At 40.2% G+C, this 24,313-nt stretch overlaps 1 protein-coding gene across 1 annotated transcript in view; it reads left to right on the top strand.

Annotated features, from left to right (window-relative positions):
- Positions 1–2,213: 2,213 nt before the first annotated feature.
- LOC102683618 (V-set and transmembrane domain-containing protein 2-like protein) overlaps positions 2,214–24,313 on the top strand; it is a 43,191-nt gene continuing 21,091 nt past the window's right edge. The window contains exon 1 of the mRNA XM_006639432.3: positions 2,214–2,570. Coding sequence (XP_006639495.1) covers positions 2,453–2,570 — 118 coding nt within the window. The 5' untranslated portion in view covers positions 2,214–2,452. The remainder of the gene's footprint in view (positions 2,571–24,313) is intronic.

The following is a 24,313-nucleotide window of genomic DNA, read 5'->3' as shown; positions in this document are numbered from 1 at the left end:
CTTAGGAGATGCGACCACTTATTGTGTGGAGGTTATTCCTAGACAAATAATGAACCAATAAGCTCTCTCGGTTTTACAAATCGAAACAGTCTGAGGGGACTTCAAATTGGGCTTCGCTTGTATGAAGTCCTAGTTAGCAATCAGAGTCCACACTTATTTAAGTCCATTAGCAGCACATTGTTATTTTTAACTAGTGAAACGGCCGTGTACGCGTATCCTACCAGTAACATATTTCAGGGCTCAAAGGATGTTTTAAAAGAACGCAGTCATAGACATCGTATAGGCGAACTGGAATTGAAAGTCTTCTAAGACGGTTCTGCTTCAAAGCTTTCTGTAACTGCAAGAGATGATTAATATTCGTTCCCATAATTCATAGTATCTGCACGCTCATAACACACCGTGACACTGAAAGGTGTTCCTTGTTAGTCTAGTATGACATTGCTTAAGTCAAGAGACCTAGACAATTCTACAAACTAAATATGGTTTGTTTTTTTTTATATATTTCAAAATGATATTTTAATTTTACCTAGGTTTCGCTACACACCAGGAACTTTTATTGCGGAGATCCGATTGTAACTTCTGTATGTTTGACATTTATGTCTTTTCAAGGCCAGTATTTCAGTTGCGACACTCTTAAACCAATTCCTTGTTGATTTTTAAACCTTTTCATATTCGAAGTTGGAAAAATAATGCCGTTATGCATAGACAGTTGCTAAACCCGATGATGAAGTCCTGTGAGGCCGACAGCCTCCTTCTCGCCCACTCTCCTCCTCAGCTTCCAGGGAGCTGTCCGGCGCTGTGGTGCTGAAACTTGGAGTGACCGGCGCATCCTTGACGCGCCTCACATTTTCCGTTAGTGTGATGTGGCAAATGACTTTAAATTCGTTTTATTCCATCAGTAAAATCAATTTAAAAAGTCCACAATTTTCTAATCAACATAGTATGTAAGTATTGTAAAAATGAAGGCACAATTATTTAAGATCCCTTAAATTTGTTCACGCAGAACCTGGGTTGCATCCAATAGCTTATTCTTCATGAACTGAAAGCTTTGAAGCGTTAGTCATTTTTAAGAAAATGAAAGAATACGATATAGTATATCGGATTGAGTACAATGCTCTGAATAATTCATTATTGGATTATATGTAGCACAGCGTATGACGGATGTATTGTTTTCTTGCTAGTTTTGCTGCTCACATTTTTTTCTCAAATGTCATCACAGCCATCTAGTGGAATAGCCGTCATTAACGGCGCGTGACACCGCTGCGTACAGTTTGTTGTTAAAACGTTTCAAAGCTTGCCTTCATGCACAATTTTAGTCCTGCGTTTGGCGCTCTGTTAAGAAGGCCTTTCACTTTAAGTTAAATTTGAGAACTTTTAGATGATATTATATTATATATGCTATCAAAGTAGAGCCTGCTACTAAACCTTCAGAGATTTATTCTAGGTTGTACATATAAGATCTATTAAGCCGTCAGCCGGCCATTAAAAAGAAATATGTTTGCAGACACTTAAAAGACTTGCTCTTTGAGAGTACAACAGCCTTCTATATTCGCATCGGATTCTCTCCGTAACTCAACCTGAATCGATTTCTTTCTATATCGTAATAATTATGATAAACAATTTGTGGCTGCAGGCGTCCGGCGGTCCCATTCCCGAGACAATTTCTCGTAAAGAATCAGGGTTTGAGAATTTCTGACCAAAATAAGAAGCATAACAGTCTTGCTGAAGATAGTCACAGTAAGAAGCAGTTTCTGCTCATGTATAATTACTGTATATTTGAGACAATTGAGGGTTTTATCTGTAATTATTAGCTGGCCATTGATAGACAATTAGTAAAGTGCCATGCTTTCTTTATTTGGACAGTGGGCTTCTTTGTTAATTGTTTAAAATAAATGTCTATTGTTTAAAATATGTATATTCATAGTTTATCTTTGTAATGCACTTGTTGATCACTAATGACATACTGCTCATAAAATCCATATTTGCTGATGTTGTTGTCACCTTCTATATGTGAAGCATTTACTTGTAATTATTTTTACAGTTTTACAACCGATAACCTTTCCGCCAATTTTAATCAGGTTGTATAATGTACCCGTACAGCTTTAAGAATTACTGCCTTGTAAAAGTTTAATGAATAAATCAGTGGATAGGATCCCTCCGCCTAATTGATATCCCCTTTGCAAGCCTGGGCACTCCCCCTTTTTCTCTTTTAGAACGCATCTCCTTCCGCCGCAGCTGGGAGGCCCGCAGAGTCGAGCGAGCGAGCAGCCGCGAGAGAAGGCAGTGGCTGTCGACAGCGGGCGTTTGCAGAATCTCCAGAAAGGCACTTTCCTGCGACCTGAATCGGGAGTGATTTCTTTTCGAACCCGGGAGTATAGTTCCCTGGATTGCTGATCCCCCAGCCCCTGATGTGAGAGAGTGGCAAAGAGTCCTGGCACCTCAAACAAAAGAGATGGGAGCCTTTGGAGCGATAATAGGGATTTTACATTACATGGGACTCTACATCCAACTTAGCGCTTCTTCCAGGCAAGCTGGACACGCCGAGGTAGAGAACCACATCACTGGAAACGGTAAGTGCGATTTACTCTAAAGCAGACAACTCGTAGCTTGGAAACAATCATTGCGCAAAAAGAGCTCCAGATGTTGAATGAAACCAAAGGAGGTGACGATCCTAGCGGGGCGGGCGACTGGTGTTATACTGTACCTAATCTTCACAAGGCGTTAAGCCTTGAGGTGAGGTGATGGATAGTGCTGAATTAACACCTGAGCGTAAATAAATAAAAATGCCGCCGAGATATGTAAATACTGTAGTTTTACAAATGTATGACTCACCTTGTCACATTACTCCAGCAGCTGTTGGCTTGGAGCTACGGCGTCCTACTGTCAACGATTAATTCCGGACATAACTGTTATTTGTGTAATAATATTAATTATGACAAAACCTCTAGCACGGAGAAGTACAGGAGTGTAGAAACTGACCTTTCCGCTTCATCTAAGGTCTCCAAAATGTATTGAATTTTTTAAAACATCTAACAATACTATAATCATGCATCTTAAAAAAAACAGTTGTTGAGAGTATATTAGCCAGTTTCATGCCAGTGGTAAAAAATTCGGAGACAACTGTGCAATAAAATCAAATAACATTGCAGATATTGGCGGGGCTGTCATTTATGATGAGACTAAAATGTATTTTTTTTCCTTCTCATCCGACTTTTTTGCAGATTGAGATGGTCTTTAAGTTTTATTTTTCTGTTTTCTCTAAAAATCTTCAGCTAATTTCATGAGTTCTCGATTTATGATTATGGTGTGAAAAGCGTGTGGCGGAGGCATTGTAATTAGAGCATAATGTTGTTGTATTCAAGATACATTTGAGTGTTTCCATTCGTATTGAATTTAATTTGTTAAAGTGGCGGATTTAGCGAATTCCGTTGCTTTAAATTGAGGAATGCACTAATAAAAAGGAATATTATATTTGTTTTCCCCTGGGGCGAAGTGTCAATAAACCCAGACTGAAGAGTGGATTCTCAGAAAATCCAAGATGAGTGTTTTCAGGAGACCAGGACACATATTGTGCGGTAACCTTAAAGCGCTACATTTTTATCAATATGAACTGGGATCTTGCTCTGACGCGTGGATACATTTAAACACCGAGATTGGAGACGAAGGTTCAGATACCACCGTAGGCAATTAACCATGCTGTGTCCCCATTCCCCTTTAAAAATCTATTTTATTTGAACGCCGCATGATGCAGCTGTTCTCTCTTTTCACATACTGTTTGTGGGATTGTTTTTTATCGGCGCTTTTATGTCCGAGTTTGAACTGCAGTTTGAATATGAGACTCTAAACTATCTGGGAATGATGAAGGACCGGCGGGTAAATCAAAGTATAAAAATTTGCCCTGGGGCATCTGAACCTGAAAAGTGAAACAATTAACATGATTAACAAGTAATATGAAAAGACGTTTTTGGAGAATCCAGTCCCAGACCCAGCAGCAAGAACGTCCAGACTCTACAAGCACCGAGCTACGTTTTCTATGTAACGATCTGTACTTTACTGAGGTAAATTAATACTGTAGAAGAAAACGACTGCAGCGCTACTGAATTTTGTGTTTAACGAGACTGCCAGAGGTCAACACCTGCAGGAAATGTGCATTGTTTATTGAATGACTTAGCTCATTTACCGCTGCAGAGCGTGAACTGCACTGTCGAGCTTCGTTGTCTTGTGGGAGTAGTGGGGGTTAGGTTCGACTCAATTAACTGTATAGAAGTCAGGTTCAAGGTCTTCTCCATAAACGAAAAGGTCCGATTCGAAGACAGTTGAGTTTATGCAAATACATAGAAAGTTAATGTACTATTTACGCACTTGGAACACTTTAGGGAAGTCCTGCTTTTTTGCGCCGTCATGCACTGGAATATCATACGAAGACTTACCACCTCCTGTAATTTATAGCGCAATAACTCAAACATTTTTTTCTAAGAGTTGTGCTCTACATAATTTGCGAGTAGGACTGTATATGTTGTGAAGCACCTAAATTATATTTAGTTCAGGTGGGTAGCTGCGTTGGCATGCGTCGTCTGTAAAGGAACAATAGGTTTATTCCATCCTGAAAAGAGAAGAGAACACAACGTTTCGGTGGGGAGCCTTCTTCAGGTGTGAGAAAGACAGGGCAGATAGCAAAGATTAAATAGCACAGAAGAACAAAAGCTCGGAGAGGGGAGGAGGCAGGAGGGGCAGAGAGGCCACTCAGGAAGTGCGAAGTGCAGAAGGGTGAAGAAAGTCAAAACCTGCAAGAGAATAGAGAAGATTACACGTAAACTATATATAGGTAAATTATATTTAGCTTTGAAAGAGTTTTGTACTCTAAAATGGCAAGTTCTTTACTTTTTCTATAATGTCATTCTTGCACAAAGGGTTAATGTGGTACTGCCAATTTGTCCATTGCAAAGTCATGGGAAAAACTGTATATGCATCTGATGTGCATTTTTACTGAGAAAAAAATGTGTCCAAAACTACTCCTGCTGTTAAGTAAAGAGTTAATCACCACAGCTCGCCAACCATTTCATACCTGTCAAAACGATGCACGCTCTGGTAGTTGTAAGCTGGGGTTATGAGTGTAGGAAGCAGAATATCTTGGTTTCACCTCTGCTAGGGAATAATGCACAGAGCAAGTTGGCATCTCCTTGCAGGCAGTGCAGCACTTTTTGAGATGCCCGTGTGTGCTAATCGCAGATGGCAGAAAGCAAAGGGGAAAAATGAACCAGTAACTCAGAAATGGAAAAATCAATTAATCTTTCAGTCCAGCTGTGAGCATTTAATGCAGTGATGGTAAAAGAAGCAAAGGGATATGTTCTTTTGTTTTCATCTAGGTTACACAATAAGTGATGTGGAGGGGAATGGATTAGCCATTAATGCCTGATATCAAAATGAAAAAAGGATTTTTATTTTTATTTGTTTAAAGGTTGTGCATATTGTTTTGATTTTTATTTGTCATGTTGCCTGAGTTGTTTTTCCATCACTATGAATAAATGGGTATGAACAAATCAAGATTGAACTGGTTATTGCTTCTTTCTAAACTGTCACTCTGTTCGTGTAGCTCTTCCAGGGCTTGGAAACCAGAGCTATAGATACTGATTATGTCTAGTGTCACTTACAATAGGTTTGATGTTTTAATAACATCAATTTAATTGTTTTTCTAAGAGATGTCATTAATATATACTATAACAGCGCTGCTATACGAATATGCAGTTTTGCTGAAAGGCATAGTTAAGTTGTAAATATTGTATTATTTAAAATGTGCAACTTTTATTGATTTTTTTCTTTAGTGTTTTTCCCAGTGGATTACAAGTAGAAGAAATATAGCCAAACCCACAGTAGTTTCTGTACTTAGTCTCAGTGACAAAAAGGTTAATACCCTTTTCTGGGTATGTATCTCGTAGTGTCAGCACTGAAAGAGAAACAGTAGTAGTTAGCAGGATAAGATCTATTTCAAAACCCTTTGTGATGATGGAGAAAAACCTTCAGGATGATCTAACCTGCCTTTTAAAATGCCATCTCTAAACACCTGCCTTCCCTCTGGTGTAACTGTATCTGTGCTGTGAAGAGTCACACGGTAGTCAGTTTGAGTCAAGGGATTATTGATACTTTCACACTGTGCTGTAACTGAGAGTGTAAGACTGGCTGTGGGCAGCAGGCTGTAGCCCACCTACAGTACCTGGTGACACCTGCCTGCCATCTCCAACAAGACTCCAGATGGTACAGAATCGGTTGGTGTAAAAAAGCACAACCTGAGCATCTTACTTCTGACAATGTTGTGCAGACCATGCTAATGAGCTTGTCTAAACTCTGTTCACGGGAGCTCTGTTTTCTCTTTTGTCTCTTATGGCTGATAGTGCTTGTTCATGTTTGATGCATTTGATACTATGAGGCACAAAGTAATTCTCAACATCCTGATACTACTGTAAATGCCAGCCACCACAGATAATGATAATCTTTTAATTAGGTTTCTCTGGATATTGCTAAGAGCAAGACTGGCAAACCTTTGAAAGGATCAAGTCTAAAAAACAAACTGTATGAGGGTGTCCATGTCTTCCTATGTTTCGAATTTTACATATGGCTTTTTTTTAAAAAGAGGATTGAGGTTACTGGTGTCTTTAGAAATGAGATCAATGTGAGAGACATGGTTTGGTAATCAGAGAAGGTTCTGTCCATTCCCTGCACTCCCCATAATAGGACTTCTTTAAAGTCTCCAGAAAATGCAGTTTTTACAAAAAAAACAACACTTTGCATTATGGTGCAATTCCCTATTGTCTGCTTAAATAACAATATCACCTCATATTATAAGACCTATAATGAAGTGCTGGTGAATATTAATTAAATCCTTCTATTCAACAGTTCACTTTATTTTCTTTCATACCAGTTTACCAACATGAACAGTTTATATTCACTTTTATATCACATAAAGTGTGTGCTGTTAACTGAAGCAACAGATCTGCATTCAGTGTCAGGCTAAAATCCTCAGAGTAGGGTACTTGCACCTGCTTTTAATTGCAGATGAATTATATGGCTATTCTAGAGAGTCTAATGTTTTGCTCTGATTTCATTTTGCTTGTGACTTGAGCTGGATTTAATTGAAGGTCTCCAGAGACAACAGAGAAGAGTGGGAATGAGGATTAGTTGTCTGAACCACCCACAATCAAGTCATTCCCCTGTCCATACAGTACATGTTCAAAGTGGTTTCTGTTAAAAGTCACTCTGAAAATCTGCAACACTTCAAGAGCAATTTAATCCAGCAATAAATACTTTTGAAAAGCAATGGCTTACCTTAAAGTTATGTAGTATTTGTATTTTTTATTATACTTCATATACAGTAATCAGTCAAGCTTTTATTTGCTATAGTGACCTTCACAACAGTTTTCGGTAGAGTACTTTTAAGAATTACAGTAGTATAGCAGTTAACAACATAGTAACAGCTGACAGTGGGCACAGGGGAGAGGAAAAGAAAAACTCCCAGTGGGTGAAAATAAATCTCCAGGTGTCTCAGGCCTAATGGTTGCTCCCCTTCAGATAATTTGTTTGAGGTACATTTATCATAATAGATCTTCAAAGTCCTGGGCTGCTGTCCTGCTCTCCTGGGTCTGCCATCAGGTTCTCTGAGTGAAGAAGCTGAGGTTCCCTGGGTCTATTATTCCAGTTTATAATGTCCCAATATAATTGCAAATATCTGCACAAACCCAAAACAGCAAAAACTCCCCCCCCCCACACTTCTCAGTTTTAATATGATCTTAAATAAGAGTCCAGAGTATTGGAGAGATGTGGGCTTCCCAGCACTACTCCTTATGATTTAGCTGTTGTAGTCATGGTAACACATAAGTTTGATATCAGTCTGTAAACAAGCCTTCACTAAGACCGCATACATTTCAGTATCCTTGCCTTAAAAAAACATTGCTGAATATCTGTGTAGCTGCTGAAGAAGTTGGATTCAAATCAAGGTCTTCAAACCACTCCGTGTTCCATTGGTGTATTTGGGCAGGGCACTCAAGAAGGCCACTGATTGGGCTTGGGTAGTTTAGTATGGGTAGCTTTTCGCCGTGGATTTGGTCATTCTGACTTTGGGAAAACCTTTCTTGTTACACCTGCTAGGAAAATGAAAAATTGAATAATTCTAATTTATACCTGCCTTAGTTTGTAAGTCAAGATGTAGTAGCTGCAAAAAACCCCCAAAAATAAAGGAAAAATCCAGGTGCCCAGAGTGAGGTGTTCTAAATCAGTACGTTGTGGGTGAATGACGTCCAGGCAGTGTCTCTTGGAGGACATGGGCCTGTGCTGAATGAGCAGTGAAGGGACAGGGCACACAGAGCAAGATGGCAGCAATGAGACATAGATCAGAACATTGTGAGAACTGGTCCGAAGGAACAGTTGACTTCAGACGGATTAAGAGAATTGATTTAGTTGTAGTGAAGGAACAAGGAAAGTTGCACAGGGACATGATGTACAGTAGAAAGCCACAGCAAACACAGAGAACATCTTCAAGATCAACAAAGCCCTATAGACAAGCGGGTTCTCTAGATTAAGCATAGAAAACAGGAAACAGGGTGTCATGGGGGAACAAACTCTTTAGCCCAAACAGTAGCTGAATCTAAAACATTTGAATCCTTTAACAAATAGCTGATTCTTGGATCATTAAGCTGCCAAATTAAACATGTAAGATGGGCTGAATTTCCTCCTCTCTTTTATCACCTTTTAATGTTCTTACTTATCTGGTAAGATCAGTAATTATTTCAGGATAAAAAAGAGGAAGATTGATCAGCTTAGCTTTTATTTGTCACTTTTTCAAGCTGTGCACCACCTAAAAAATCTCTTCACAGAGGGAAGGTGCGATTGAAGGCCAGTGTTTTATAATCAAAATAAAAAATCGCCTCAAAGCTTGACCACAGTTTACCTGTCCTTTGTTGTCAAAGCCCGCTGAGATAACTGGATGCAGAGGCTGTTGTAGTTAAACTCTCAGAGGCACTAACACCATTGTGACAAGGAATGGAGCATGACAGTTTATCACCATGAGCCATGATGACATTCAGCCTTTCTTTCTGAAGACTGTGACCTCTCCATTGTCATTTTCTGGTTGCAGTTTTCGAAGCATGAATATACAGTAGTCCTAGTCTAGTGCCAGAAATACACAGCAGAAGTGTGCTGTGGGGTGCCTTGGTCCTTTATAAACTTTTGCTGAGGTACTCTAGGGTACGAACACAAAGAAGTATTAGAAAGGAAGGTGAAAACATTGTATAGGTATGATAGAGCAAAGTTACTGCATGGCAGTGTGGTAAAAGTGTCTAAAATACCATGCAAGGTTTTATACCATAGGGTGTCAGGTGGGAGTGTTATGATTGGATTACTTCTGATTGGATCACAACAATGGTTTGATCATCCTGTTAGACATGGGCCCACTAAAACATTTGTTAAAATAAATTTTCTCGGGCTTGCTTGAACATAGCTTGAATTAGACGATACACTTCTGCTGAAAACGCTCTATGAGCACTCCATAGCATGTGTTGTGTCAGCAGCCTGTTTTCTGGGGACATATTGTTGATAGATTTAAGGCTTGATATTTTCTTGAATAAACATCTGCAGAGCCAGTGCAGTTTATAAACCAGACTTGTTTTATAGCTCCTGAAAATAATGATATACATATTATGTTTATGCACTGTGGTCAGTTTATATTATGGGCAAACTAGAGGTGCCAGAAACTACAGGATTTAATATTAACATTTGTTTCATACAGAAAACCTCATTGAACACTGAGGCAAAGGAAAATAATAATCAAATGAAAATTCCATTTCCTGTCTAGATCCATTAATACTGCAGTAAATTCTTATCCTCTAGTACTTCAGCAGAATGTTTAACAAGCACTTGTGAGATAAAAGTGTAACTGGATATTACTGGATATAGAGGATAGCTTGTAGGACAGCAGTATTACTACCTCATCAGAACTTAGAACTCTGGGCCTGGTAAATAATGGGATGTGACACCCTTTAGAAAATCAGGTTGTTGCTGTTAGTGGTGCTGCCCTTCAGACAAACTGTGAAACCAAGGTCCTGTCTGCTTGGTTATTACAGATTCCATGACACTTTTTGTAGGAGTAATGATTTTAACCCCAATGCACTGGCTGACTTCTACTCAGGGCTTGTACAATCCGGTCTACCTAAAGTTTGCCAATTAATTCCACTGCTGAAGTAATTTCTCACTCCAGCCCTTGATGTGCTGTGGTGTCCTGGGCTGGCACAGCGCAGCTTCTGTGTATCACCCATTCATGGGCTGCACTACAGGGGTGGATTAAGTGTGTCTAACTTTGTATGTAAAGTGCTTTGGGATACTTTGGGATGAAACAAACTATATGAAAGCAATTGGTTAATTATATGATTGTAGTGGTGGGGTGGTATGGCACCTGGCACTGCTGCCTCTATGTGAGCACCTTCTTCATGGAGTTTAAACCCTCTCCCCATGTCCCTGTGGGTTTTCTTTGGGTGGTTACGTTTTTGTCTATCTTGTCTATTTTGTATATCTTGTTTAGGCGAACCACCATCAAGAAATTGCCCTGGTGTTTTTGTCTCTATGCACTGTAGTGGATTAGCATCCCATTCAGGTTGTGATCCTTTCTGGCACCGGATTCTTGGGATAGACTCCAGGTTGCTGCAACCAGTGTCAAAAATAGGCAGCAACCTGCTGGCATTGTGCAGCTAGAAGGGCTGGCCTGAGTGTCTCCTCTTGTTTGTTGGCTTTCTCAATTTCTTATGTCCTGTGGACCTAGAAGGCTCCCATTGAGATCTTTGACAGTCTTAAAAACCTCACCACCAGGTTTCTGAAATCCGTTCTCCTGGCCTGTATGCATCTGCACACCAAACGGATAATCTAACTGTGGTCTGTGCTTTTTTCTCTCCCCCTGGAGACCTCTCTGGAGGTCCAAATCATAGAGCATCCCTACATTGTCACCTCCAATATCTTAACCTTTTATTTGTATTTCACATTATGAAATACACCTTTTCAATGCAGTGCTTTGCTAGATTTTGTCATTCTTTTCCAGAGGTTGTACTTGATCTTTTTGTTGTAACTTTAGTACCCTAGTTGATGCCACACATTTGCTGTGTGAATTATTGAATCTTACCGAATCTTTGTTCTCTGTCTTTCTGTGAGATGTCATACCAAGGTACTGCTGTTACAGACTAGTTTCCCTCAGTTTGGATAGGAGTACCTGTTAAATGACAGTATCATTATCAATTTTCTAATACACAAATGAGAGGGTGTAAATATATTAGGCTAAAATTACAATTAAAAGTCAATCCTGAGACAAGCTTACCTAGCAAACAGGTTTATAAAAGGTAATTAATAACATACCCCTCTAGTCAGGAAATGTTGTCACATGAGTTCTTTGCTCCTTGGCACAGCATGGTTTCAGAGTAAATAAGCAGGCAGCAACTAAATGGTCTGTACTAATAGACAAACATCTATTTACAAAACTAATTAACTAAACACCAAACACACAACCTATTAGTTCTATGTTATTTACATAGAGTGTGAATGTCTGGGCCTATCCTTTTACAAAAACCAAGGGGTGACTCACAGATACCTTTATCCTAATGAGACAGACATTAAGTAAAGAGTCAACAAGGAGAAGCAGTCCCTGACAAAGTTAGGCTCAGTGACTACAGCCTGGCCATAGAAACTGTGCAACACAGACACACCTGGCTGCCCAGAAAGGACAGACTCAGTGACCACAGTCTCGCCATAAAAACTGCAACACAGACAGTCCTGGATTCTCAGAGGACACTGTGCTCCCACTGCCAGCAGGGAGAAGCAAAGACGGATGCACTTTCTATTACTGTGCAAGAAATAAGAAAGGATTAGGAAAAAAAATCTTTCCTAAAATAACAGATCAAATTCAAGAATTTCCACATCTGCCAGAATCAGAATAAATAGCACTACTACTGGGTGAGGAGGAGGAAATTAAAATGAATCTGCAGTCCAGTCCTGTCACAGCATCAGGAACAGGGTGTAAGTCCAAGTAATAATATTGTATCCTTAACATTTGTAGATGTTTTGCTAATTGTTATTGCTTAGGTAACACTATGATTTACCATTAAAGCTCATCGAATTTTTATGAAAATTCACATTTAAAAAAGCTAGTTTTTTAAAATAAGACGCATTCAGGACACAGTTCTCTCTAAATCGATGCTAAACCAGAGAAACTCAATTTCTCTTTAATGAATAATCCACCAAAATATGACAAAAAGAGATTTCTCTTCCTGAATGGATACCTCAAAAATAAAATAAAGATTTCTACAATTATAAGATGACAGACTTTTTACCTAATTTCAAAGTTGGTCTCTTCAGATCGCAAAAACCAGGCAAGCGTGTTTTGTACACAGAGAAGGCCCAAGGCATGGAAGTCTGGCCTGTGATGAGGAGCCCAGGGGGAGGGAGAATCTTCACCTGATGGATCTCCTGAACCAGACCTTGTCTTAGCGGTGATGTTTTTATCACATAGTGACGTTGAGAGGTTTGGTGTCCTCATGGGGAGACCTGGTAGTTGTCTGGGGTCTAATGATGGACTCCATGGGTGGCCATCACAGACATCCTGTTGCCCACTGAGACACCCTGACAGTAACTCCTGTACCATATAGGTCTGACTGGAAAACCTGAGCTGTAATAAACTGAACAGTGATAAAGTTACTGTATAGTGGCTATAATACATGTATACAGCCTTAATATCTCTTTGTTACTATTATTGTGTTTTTGTAGTTCAGTATTAGTTTAGTGATTTAGTTAAATGTCACTTGAAAACAGTGACCTGAAATACCCATGAACTACCATTGTAATAACTCTACAGCTTAAAGAAGCATCCAAACCACAAAGACAATAGAAGCTCAAAAGCCATAGGAAAAAAGCTGAAAAGAAAATGTAATGGACAGGATAGACAATGTGAGTGTACATTGCACTACATCCATCATGTAGTGAAGGCAGCTGTGGCAGCTACTGTATGTGAGGCACTTTTACCAGTCAGCTTTTAAAAGCTGCAAAGCTAACAAAGAAATAAGCAGCATAAGATGTAGATCAGAGCTACAGATGAGGAGCAGCACCAGTGCTTTAGTTGTGTTAAATGGTTAATCAGTTTGTTAAAGGTACGTATGCCACCTTAAAAATATTTCTGCTTAATTACATTACAGGGAAGAAAAGTGTTTAATGCACATCCTTTGATGATTCTATACTGAGCATCTATTCATCTTCATCAATTTCCCTACGGGATTAATAAAGTATTATCTATCTATCTATTCCTCAGATTCTATACTGAGTATCAGATCACTCTGTGTGTGCATGAGTGATTACCTTGATTGTTTGTGACTGACTGTGTCGCATTCGAGTGATTTTAACTGTTGCATAAACACTAACTCAGCTCATCAGGGAAAGTGTTGACTGCTCACAGGTGATGAGTGATTTAGTCTGTTGAATGTGAGTCTGGTAAAAATCAAGAAGAATAAGCAACCAATATTTACCACACTTTCCAAGAAAACAACAGTGTTTTAGAGGCTAGAATAAGACTGCACACTGCTCGTCCAGAAACCAATTTTTATCCCAATAGGATGTCACATTCAAACACAATCCATCAACGATAGGCCACGATCAGGGAGGCCATTAGTCATGACACCTCATCAAGATGCAGAGGGAGATGAGAATGTAACAGTTATGCCGTAGATGCCCTGCTCACCAAACTTGAACTTAATGAAACATTTGTCGAATAAGCAGACATCATGTGTGGCATCTATGACCTGTGAACAGGTTCTAAAGGGATAAGATAAATGGAAAGAGATAAATAGGAAAGAATCCTAGAGGACAGCATCTACAACCTGGTGCAAAGCATGCGTCACAGATGCACAGCTTGTATAGCTTCCAACAGTGGCCACACACCTACAACCAGCCTGTGACTTTCACAGTAGAAACCCTGTTGATCAGCCCTCTTGATGAGAAATGTTTATGAGCTTTATGCATTAATCTGTGTCATGTCTGTTCAATAAAATATCTGTGTACCTGCTGCAGAAAAGATTGTCACTTTCCTGAATGTAGTTTAGTGAATTTGTTGTCGTTACTCTATAAGTGAACATACTTTCAGTACTTAGTATATAATTTGTGACTTGCACTGTACTTCAGACATGGATTAATTTAGTCTTAGGAGTTTCATGTTTGACCTGGAGCAGTGTGTTTAATTTTGTGTTTACAGACATTTTCTTGATTGCTTTACTAGTTTCACTCCCTGGTGATTCTCTCAATTACCCAGCGGGTGCAGGCGTGCCGGCAGTGCGCTTGCTGAGGAGGGGCGTGCTCTGCAGACACACAGAGACGCTCCTCTGCTCGGGAACTGTTGCTGCCTCTGATACTGCTTCACACTGGCCAGGGTCTGCAGGTCTCTGCTGGACATGTGCAGTCGAAGATGTAATGATCCACTTCACTAGTCCAGGAGACATTTGGATCTCCCAGTGTATGATGTTTATATAATTGCATAGTACTTCTCAGACAAGGAGAAACCAATTAAGAACTTGTAGAGAGCAAAATGTGATGCACTGCCTTTTCAACCTACAGATTTAACATATTAATCACTGATAATGAGGCACTTTATCTGAAACTGCCACCTCAGCAGTGGGCTGCATTGTACACTGGGAAAGGTTTCATGGGTTGCTTTCTGTTTGAGTCTGTCAGACTAGTGTGACGCCTATAAAAAGAATGAACTTATGTCACACAGTGTGGATAGCCCACACTGTACATCCCATTTCAGTGGCCAGCCTGTTTATTGAGCAGGTGTTCTCTCTGGTTGGCACTAACCCTATTCCATAAACTACTGAAGGGATGTGTCTGCTGAGACAGAAACTGCCCAGCCTTTACATTACTGTCTTTAAACTGTGCATATTCATTTGCTACTTTGAGAAAATGATTTTTCTGTGTTCAAATGGCTAATCTTAATTGTCCTTTTTGATATACTTGTAGACGAAATAGCGATTGTAAGACTGCCGAAAAATAATGGAATCACTAGTGTTGCTTCAGTTTTCTGATGGTCAGCTCCATGCCCCTTGCTTTTAGATGTATAAGATATAGATTAATATGTGCAGTATATATAGGTATATGTACTGTTCATCTGAAAAAAAGTTTACATGTACCATCCATTTTCTAACTGCTTTATCCAATACAGGGTCATAGGGCAGCAAGTGCAGGATACAATCTGTACAGGATGCCAGTCCATCACAGGACACACATGGACACAGACACAGACATACTCACACCACAGCCCATGTTCCCAGAGGCTAATAAACCAGTATGCCTTTGTACATATAAATTGTAAGCAGATAGTACTCCAGGAACTGAACCCAGAGCCCCAGCCCTGTGAGGCAACAATGCTGACCACTGAGCCACCCAGGTACTAGTGTTTACTAATTGATTATACATTTTAATTGCTAAAATCAAATTTCTTGTTATTATAATATTGCATCTAAGTTTATTCTTCTATTAAATGCCAATGCCCCCATCTGCAAATAAGTAGATATTTGTTAGTTTGATTTCTCACTTTGCAAGAAAACAGACTGGGCTGTTTCTCTGTCTCTCTATACTAACTGATGGTCAGGCTAAGCCTTCCTCAGGACATTTAGTTTTCAGCTATTACTTCCATATGCTATTCAGTGAGATTAAAAGAGGTATAGGATTTGCTGGAAGGCACTGGACAACCTATTATTCTGAAATGCAAAACACATTCATTTAAAAAAACCCAATCATGGTTCTTAGTTGTTCCATATCAGTTTGCATAAGTACAGCTATCAATAATAGTAATACTTTAGCAGTTATAATTGTTTTTCATGCTAATAATAATAGGAACATTATTTGTGCGGTTCAATTCTTTTCCAAAGTTAAATATAATTTTATTTTACCAAACATGTTTTAAATTCCCTTGTACACCGTGTAACTTCGCAACCACAATATCTGATAGTGTTAAAGTTATTTGAAAAGATATGTCAGGGCAGACTCATATCAAAGGCAGTGTTATGTCAAAAGCTTCTCCTTTGGCCTGACTTTCACAATGGCCTGGAGTGGGCTGAAGTGCTCTGTATATTACAACTATATTCTATATTAATATACTTAGTCTATGTGCTCATACAGCCAATCAAATGCATGTTTTGACTGAAATATTAAATTTGCTTTTTGTAAGTACTACAATCCCAGCTTCCCAGTAGTCCTATCCCAGCTCCTACTAGCACTAAGTTATTGATCAATGCAAACACAATGTAAAAATCATATACTCTAATTCACTATTGAAGACTAAAAGTATTCTTATAACAATGTCTCATGAAATAGTTAATATATTACTCAATAAAGATTAAGATTGCAAACAGAGCACCTCTGTTACTGTCCTCACAGATCTGCTACATTAAAAATTGAGTTCATTTTCACTATCCTTCTAGGCTTTGTCATGTAACATTGGTAAAAAAAAACTTCCTTATGATCTGACTTTTGAAACTTTCTTCAGTAATTCCTCTTCAATTTCAGGTTTAAAACTATTAACCAGTGGTCTTTTATTTAGAAACACTGTTCTTTCTTTCCATTTGGACATGTAAAATATCAATTTCGAAACCAATACACATATTCAGTACCAGGAATGTTTTATTTTCTGCCTCACAGCTTTCTCTTTTACTCCTTAATTGATTTAAACACTTGGATGCAGCATCTCAGTCGTGCTTCTTGATGATTTCTGGGTGGTACAGAGTGCTGAACAGCTCATGCACTTGATTTGATTTCTGGCATGCAGGCTGCAGCTCTAATGTTATTGAGGAGTTAACTGCTATTGAATGCGCTGGCTCCATAGCTAATGCTTTCCATATTGAAGGAGTGGACTCCACATCTTTGATTCCTTGTTCCTTCCATTGATTTGCTGTCTCTGAGGTCTCTCTCTGCATTAAGTGCAAGGTCTGAGGTTTTGGTGTGGAGAACCTGTTTTGAATCAGCTCATGAGTATACATTGGTTTTCATATGAGCTTTTGGTATTATGTAGTGATAGACTTTCTAGCTTGCTAATACTTTAGTTGCTCTCTTATACAAGAGATCGGTTGCCTTACCTGTGAGGTATTTGTTGTCTAAGTTGGGGGAAATTGGGGGAGGTATTCTATGAGTATCACATATCCAAATGTGTCACACCTGTTCTGTGGTTTAGCAAAGAGGTTCTCACAGAAATGGGCTGGAAAAGATTGATCATATCACTGTCCTTAGTGTCACGTTCACAAAAGCTCGAGCTGGTGCCTGAGCTGCCAGATCTAAACTGAATCTGACAGCTCGCAGATCGATGTGAAGCACAGGCTGAATGGAAAGGCAGGCTGACAGAACAGACCAGCCATTTAGACTGACAGACTCTTCTGCATCAGTAATCATTTGCTGTGGAAATGCCTGGGGTGCAAGTTTGTATGTGCACGCTGGTGTAACGATGTACAGATTTTCTCAATCTTTTTTTTTTAGAGTGTTCATGAAAATAAAACTTCTTGCAGTCCTTTTGGGCATGCACGCAGAACTGCAGGCCTTACTCTAAAATGATGCTTTTTAATGCTTTTTTTGATGCTTTTTAATACTTAATGCAACATAGACTGTACTGTATCTAGGGAGTTATGCTTTAGGTGTACAGAGTTGGCTAACATAAGTAATATTTTATAGCTGAGAATGGAACCCCCTTTGGTGTAGACTTGTAATCTGACTCTTTTATATGTATCAAGCTATAAAGTATTTATAAATGCAATGAATTATTGTTTTTATGGAAACATACATGAAGCTAAATTATACTAAATATTTTGGTGCTTCATCAGTTTTTGCAAGCTCCTGTGGCTCAAATATTACAAATGAGACCATAATTTTACATCCTTGTGTTGCTGGAGTCACAATGTCCTGACAAGTACAGTTGCTGAGGCTTGAGGTGACTGAAACTCATGAACACCTCTTGAGGACTGGAGTTACCTACTCCTGCTCTATACAGCACAGGGTGGTTCACCCATGCCCTTTTGGATTAAAGCACAGTGATGCCATGTTATATTTTAAAAAACTGAGATAGAACTGTGGTACAAGGTCAGTGATAAGTGGTTTCACTAAGACGAGTCCTGTGGCTCAGTGTTGCTAGTGTCATGAAACTAGTTGACTGTGTGACCCATGTGGCTGAGAGTCAGAGGGGCAGGGCTGGGATTACTCAGACAGGACTCTCGGCTTCTGCAGAACAGCCACTCCTATGACTTGCAGGGTGCCCGCAGATCTGCACTAATACTCTGTCCTCAGAGAGAGAATCCCGGAGTCTACTTGATTTAATTGGAATTTGCTACATGCACCAAATGGATTTCTTTTAATAGCAGTTTTATTCTTGTCACGATTATAGTCCCCCCTCCTTAAGGGTGCTCCAGCCCTTTCACTTGTGACTTTATTCTGTGCACCTGCTCCCTATCCCCAGCCCACCTTAAAAGCCAGGCGCTGACGCTCATCCGGACTCTGCATCTGATTTCCATATCGTGCGAGTCCGGGACCTGGAAGCGCCTGGTCCCGTTAAGATTTTAACCTCGGTTCCCGTTCCTGTTCCCCGTCCGCCGGTTCCGACCCGGCCTTCGTGGTTTTTATCTTGTTCTGATGGATCTTCTGGTTTTGGACTTTCTCGTGTGTTTTTGGATATTCCCTAGGACTACTCTCTTGGATTGTTCGCCTCGGCCACACCTCCCCCGTGCACCAGCGCACCTTGGACACGCCCCCTTGTCTCCAGCCCCGTATTCCTGCATGACGTTTCCCTAGTGTTTCCCCACTCCGTCGGACTGTGTCGTCCGCATAGGGTCCGGAAAGAACTGTTTGTTACAATTCTTATGTGAGTGTTGTTACCTTTTTACCTTTCATACATGCTAGGACTATAGAAGTCCAGGACTGTAGATGGTATCTTATATCTGGTGATTGTAGGTCAGGCACAAACATTTCAGTTTCCCATTCCTTGCTTAGATTATTTTACTGGCTGTTTAGTTCAAATACCGATCAAAGTTGCCCGTCTAGTGTTCTCATCATTACTGTCACTTCTGTGCTATAGAAGTCGGCTTTGAGCGCGTGTCTGCATCAGTCTCTGCAGAGGTTCCAGACGAAGTGACCAGATACAGCTGCATTCACCGCATTTTTCTTTATTGTCTCGCTGCTTGGCTGCCGTGGGGTTATCTGTGCATTACAGATGCTCACTTTAACCACTGGCAAGCTAAGGCCCTTTCTGATAAATAATCATTCCTTGTGTCTGACCTATGACATATCAGGTGGAGAGAGGAAAGATAAAAGGCATCTTTCGTAATTTCACTTCTGTTTAATGAAGAGGCTCCAGCCTCCTTGCAAAGCAGCGCCAGCAGCGATACCTGTGCCACAGCCAGGAACTGCTTTTTTCTGTAATGAGCAATAAACACAAGGAGGCTGGTTTCATCACCTTCAAAGTGAAGAGAAAAAAAGCAGAGTAATTCCATTAAATCCCCTGGACTCAATGTCTTTGTATTTGCAGTGCTAGCAGATCTCTTTCCCTGTGATGAGCCCAATCCCACCAGGATTTCTAACACAATCTGGACATTAAGGGTGCTTTTGTTTCTCTGCAGACTTCCAGTCCCCGCATTTCGCCTCTGGCCTCCTGCTCTTGTGTTTTGGAGACTAAGCCCTTGGTGCTTAGGAGGCAAGACTAGATATCAGAGTTCGATACCTTTACAACAGCCGCAGTCATATGATTTTTGTATTTGTAGTTTGTAATGTGGGGAAACGGAAAAGCTGGCATTTTCACTGTCTTATTTTTTTCCTCAGATGGGAGATTGCAATATCGCAGGGAGGGAATGTGAAGGGAGGAGCTGCTCCAAATGAGTAGACAGTGTCCCCTGGCCAAGGTGCAAAATTCGACCATGCCTGGTAGAAGATGTCATCTGCTTTTTTAGAAGGAATGCAGAGCTGGTTTCTTAGGAATAATAATTGCAGTGCAGTCCGTCTGCTGGAATTAGAAGTTATTCAAACATTTTGATTGCTTAATGTTGCTAGCATTTCCAGTAGTACAATGTTTTGGTCCATTGCCTACCAAGAAGAGGAAAGTGCAGTTTTGCAGATGAACATGGTAGGAGTGGATTATGAGTGACTATCGGACAGACCCGTCCTGATGTTTGATTCCAGCAGTGAAGCATAACAGCTGCCTGATTTAAATTGGACTGGAGCAATCAGCAGAGAGCTTTAATTAAGAGGATTCCAACATTCCGAATTTCAGCAGTTTCCCCCAAATCCCAAGATATCTTTTCTACCTGTGGCAGGCACCTTAATTAGACAGAGCTGAGTTGCGGTGTGAGGCTCCTGGGGTGGTGACTGACAGGCTGATGGCATGGAGGTGCAGACATGTTCCTGCGCTCTGCCTCTCCGGATACTCAATCAGGCCAATTCGCCTCTCATACAACATTCCTTCAGCTAGAAAAATAAATATTGCGTTTCAGGTGAGCTTTTTTTGTCGGTGGGAGTTTGTGTTTAAGTGTGGAGCTAATTCTCTTGACTTTTGTATTGTGGTGTTATCTTCTTCATCAAAGCATTGTTTTGGGCCTTATTATGAGCCTCACCTGGTCCTGGTCCTGTCTGGGCCTGTCACACTACCATGCAGCTTGTTATGAACAAGGCTACAGAATGTTAGAGTGTGGTTTGTAGTTGTATGCTTTCAGACAGATGCCTGTTATGTTTTATTGCATGTGTTATCGTGGAGGGCTAGTTTATATTCATTTTAACAGTGCAGAGGTTTGCAATGTGCTGGAGGTGTCTGTACATTACAACACTACCTTTCAAGTCAAGCTTCCGTAGAGGCTTCTGCCAGACTAGTTAACAAAAAAAAACGAGGGCAATATTTCCTGTAACAGAAATTGCATAATAAATTTGAAAGCTGAAGTCAAAATATGAAGTAGGAGCCACACAGTTTTCCTGGCTTTGCCATATAGTCTCTGCGATAAAACAGGTGTCTGCTCCTCTTTTGTTGGGTTTAAATGGAACAAAATACAAAAGGGCACCCCTGCTAGAAAGTGATGGAAACTGGGAAAAGTTGCTTTTTGCATGCAGCATGCCTAGATTGTTGGATCCGAACTACCACGGCTCTCCTTGAGTGAGAACAGTGTCTGTGTTGAAGACTAGTCATCTTCCACTTTGCTCAGCCATGCCAAATTCCCTAAAGTCTTGTTTTTCGATGACCTGTGTGCTGCACAGGTGCTGTTGGGTTAGGGTGGGCTTGGGGTAGTCTGGGTGTCCCCACTGCTTGCTACCCAACACCACCACTGGGACTTTCCTGGGCGCCCATGAGGTGTCAGTTGACATCAGTTTCTAAACTGGATTTATATGAGCGAAATTTTATATACAGTATAGAATGTGTACCTGTTGGTGAGTTCATGTAGAAGGGTATCGCAGTAAAGGAAAATGACCAGGTATGTTATTTGAGAAGAACTTGACTAGAGCTTGGATGACAATGATAACAAAGCCAAACCTTACTCAGTTCTCTATCCCCACTTGCTGAACTTGGTCCAGTAGAGTGGAGGCTGAGGGTTACACTGGAGCACAGTCTTGCCAATCAGTGTGCTCCATCACATCACTTTGTGCAGAGTGATTTTGCTTCATTAGACATTTTCCTGAAGAAACCGCATACAAAGCAATGGAGGTTCTACCTCTTCTGTCACAGAAACTTGTTGTTTTTCACAGTTTATCCATATTTATTTTTGAGAACAAAAAATAAAATGCAGTGACCAATGCACTCAAATAAGGACCACATACAAAAATTGAGAGGTCTCACAAACGCGCTGTTTTTATCACTTTTCATCAAATTTAAGTTGCGCGCCCCCAGAAATCAATTACGCAATAGTTTACTGGAGAATATTTGCACGGTAATTTGTTGCAATCTGTTTTCCCATGCTGTGCACAAGCTGAGCACTGCTGCAGGTTGTCAAGACTTTCATCAGAGGTTTTAATTTACCTCTCTGTTGTACTGTGGTAAATTCATATTATATCTTTCTTCAATCCAGTCATATAATAACCATGCTTAAATCTTTATACTGAAAAGGGAAAATGTCAGGGGAGGATGGACATTGCTTCTGGCTCACGGAGTAGATGTGCAATGGAAGAATGAGAAGAGAACATGGAGCTGCAGGGGTGAAAAGCAATCTTGCAAAGCAGGGTGATTGTGAAGACTGTGTGCTGTAATAGCACAAGGTGCCGTGGACTCCCAATTTTACAAGGCTGTTTAAAATGTCGAAGGCAATCTAGTCCAGTGGTAAAACCATTTAGTACTTTTACTGCTTGTTATAGCAACTGCCCGTTACCCATAGAACTGTTTTATGACTGTCTTTATTATAGCAGCTACAAATTGCACAGTTAGGACTGAGTTCATAATCTTTTTTTCTGTTCCTATATGGTGGTATATGAGTAGTGTTTTACAGCCTGGCCTCAGACTGACCTACAGCATGGCAAGGTATTCTGAGAACAAGACAAAGGGTCCACCTTAGGTTGAGCCCATTTTAGTATTAGTCTCCCTTGCTCACTTTTCACTTTGTCCTTCCGATATATCTTTCAGATTTGTTGACGTTGATGGACTTCTTTATTGGTTTTATGATGCACAGCTCCTGGAACCCGGTAAAAGTGATTAAAGTGGCAAAATTAAGCAATTTATCAGTCCATCCGGCCATCCATTTTCAGTATGTGCTTCATCCTGACAGGGCTGTGGTGTTAATCAGTCCAATTATGTAATTAGATCTAATAAGGAAGACATCCCAAAGGAAACTGTGGCCCTTTAGGACTAGCATTCTGTGCAACTGTGGTCTGGTGACAAATTCTAGCAGTCACCATCTATATAATTCTCTTGGTGTTTTTGTGAAAGAAAAACAAGCAAGTTACAATCATGGGATTGTCATTGAAGAGCATGAACAGTAGTGAAGATTCTTGTTATACAGAAAACTGAAGGACGTTTCCTTCCCATCTTGCCTGTTGCTTTGCTGCTCCAGATTGATCCTACCGGCTAGCGTCTTTTTAAGCCTATTATAAAACTTATACTTATACTGCAGAGAGGCGAGAAGCAGTGGCTGGGATCTCTGCATACATTGGTTAAGACAGCAACGCCACACTTCAAAGCGCAATCAAGATGCACAAAAACGGGCACATTATGCTAACTTGTTGCAGACTGACAGCTCCGTCATGTTGCTGTTATGTTTAGTTCATTTCCCACTTCCCTGAGAGGCAGCACCACTGAGAGAGCCTGGATCCTGTCGAGGGATTGCTGTGCTCATGTTCTGGAAGGAAATCCACATCGATGTCAGGTTTGGATGTTAGCAGGGGTCCTAAAGTAATAAGTTCACTGCCAACTGTCCAGAGGGTCCAGAAAATCAAAGGAGCCTATTTGTTTAAGAATGTCTTTTTATTTCAAAGTTGTGTCTTAAAAGATTAGTGGCTGTTAGACCAAACAAGTGCTTTTATTGTTTGATATACTTTTGGGTCCAAGAGTCTCCCACTTCTGATGTACAGTGTTTCTAAGCTGTTTTATTCAGTGTTTTCTTGGCTTGTAGAAAGACCAGGAAACAGAATGTCACACAACGAAACAGAACTACTATTGACTACAATGAGAACTATAAACTGTGAAATGTTTGTGTCTCCCAGTACCTATTTTGTCAGTCATGACTTCTTTAATTGTTTATTGAAGTTAATAACTTCAGCGCAACAAGAGCGATAAAAGCAGCAGATGAAACTTGGATTGGAATTATTATAGGAAATATATCCCGTTTGTTGGATGTTAATTCATAAGCTACTTCTTTAACTAGCTGTAAGAAAGAAGCTACACAAGACAAGGTTTGATTCTGGCCCCCTGTGTTTGCAGGTACCCTTTTTATACCATTAGAAATTCTGAATCATTTTGGTTCTCTCAACTTCCTGCTTTCATTGAAATGCCAATTGCTTTCACCTTGACTTGTGTCAGCACCTTCCCCAAGCAGTCTGTAGAAACCACAGAGATGTCAAGGCTTCTAGGATGTGAGTTAAGGCCCATTGGTTAATTCACTGTGAACCTGAGATACAAACAGCAGAGATCTGGATCAACAGGACACAGTACTGCTCCATCTGAACCCAGCAGTTAATGGACAGTGTGATATACTACATTAACTTCCTCTTCTTCATCATTTAAGGATAGCATTTAGGGTAGCAGTGTGGAGTAATGGGTTAGGGCTTGGAACACTAGATCAGGGGAATAAGTTAGGTTCTTCAGTGAGAC

This window comes from Lepisosteus oculatus, chromosome 16, assembly GCF_040954835.1.
Source record: "Lepisosteus oculatus isolate fLepOcu1 chromosome 16, fLepOcu1.hap2, whole genome shotgun sequence".
Lineage (NCBI taxonomy): Eukaryota > Metazoa > Chordata > Actinopteri > Semionotiformes > Lepisosteidae > Lepisosteus > Lepisosteus oculatus.
Note: the sequence above shows the minus strand (reverse complement) of the source record. Positions and strands in the feature narration are given on the sequence as shown.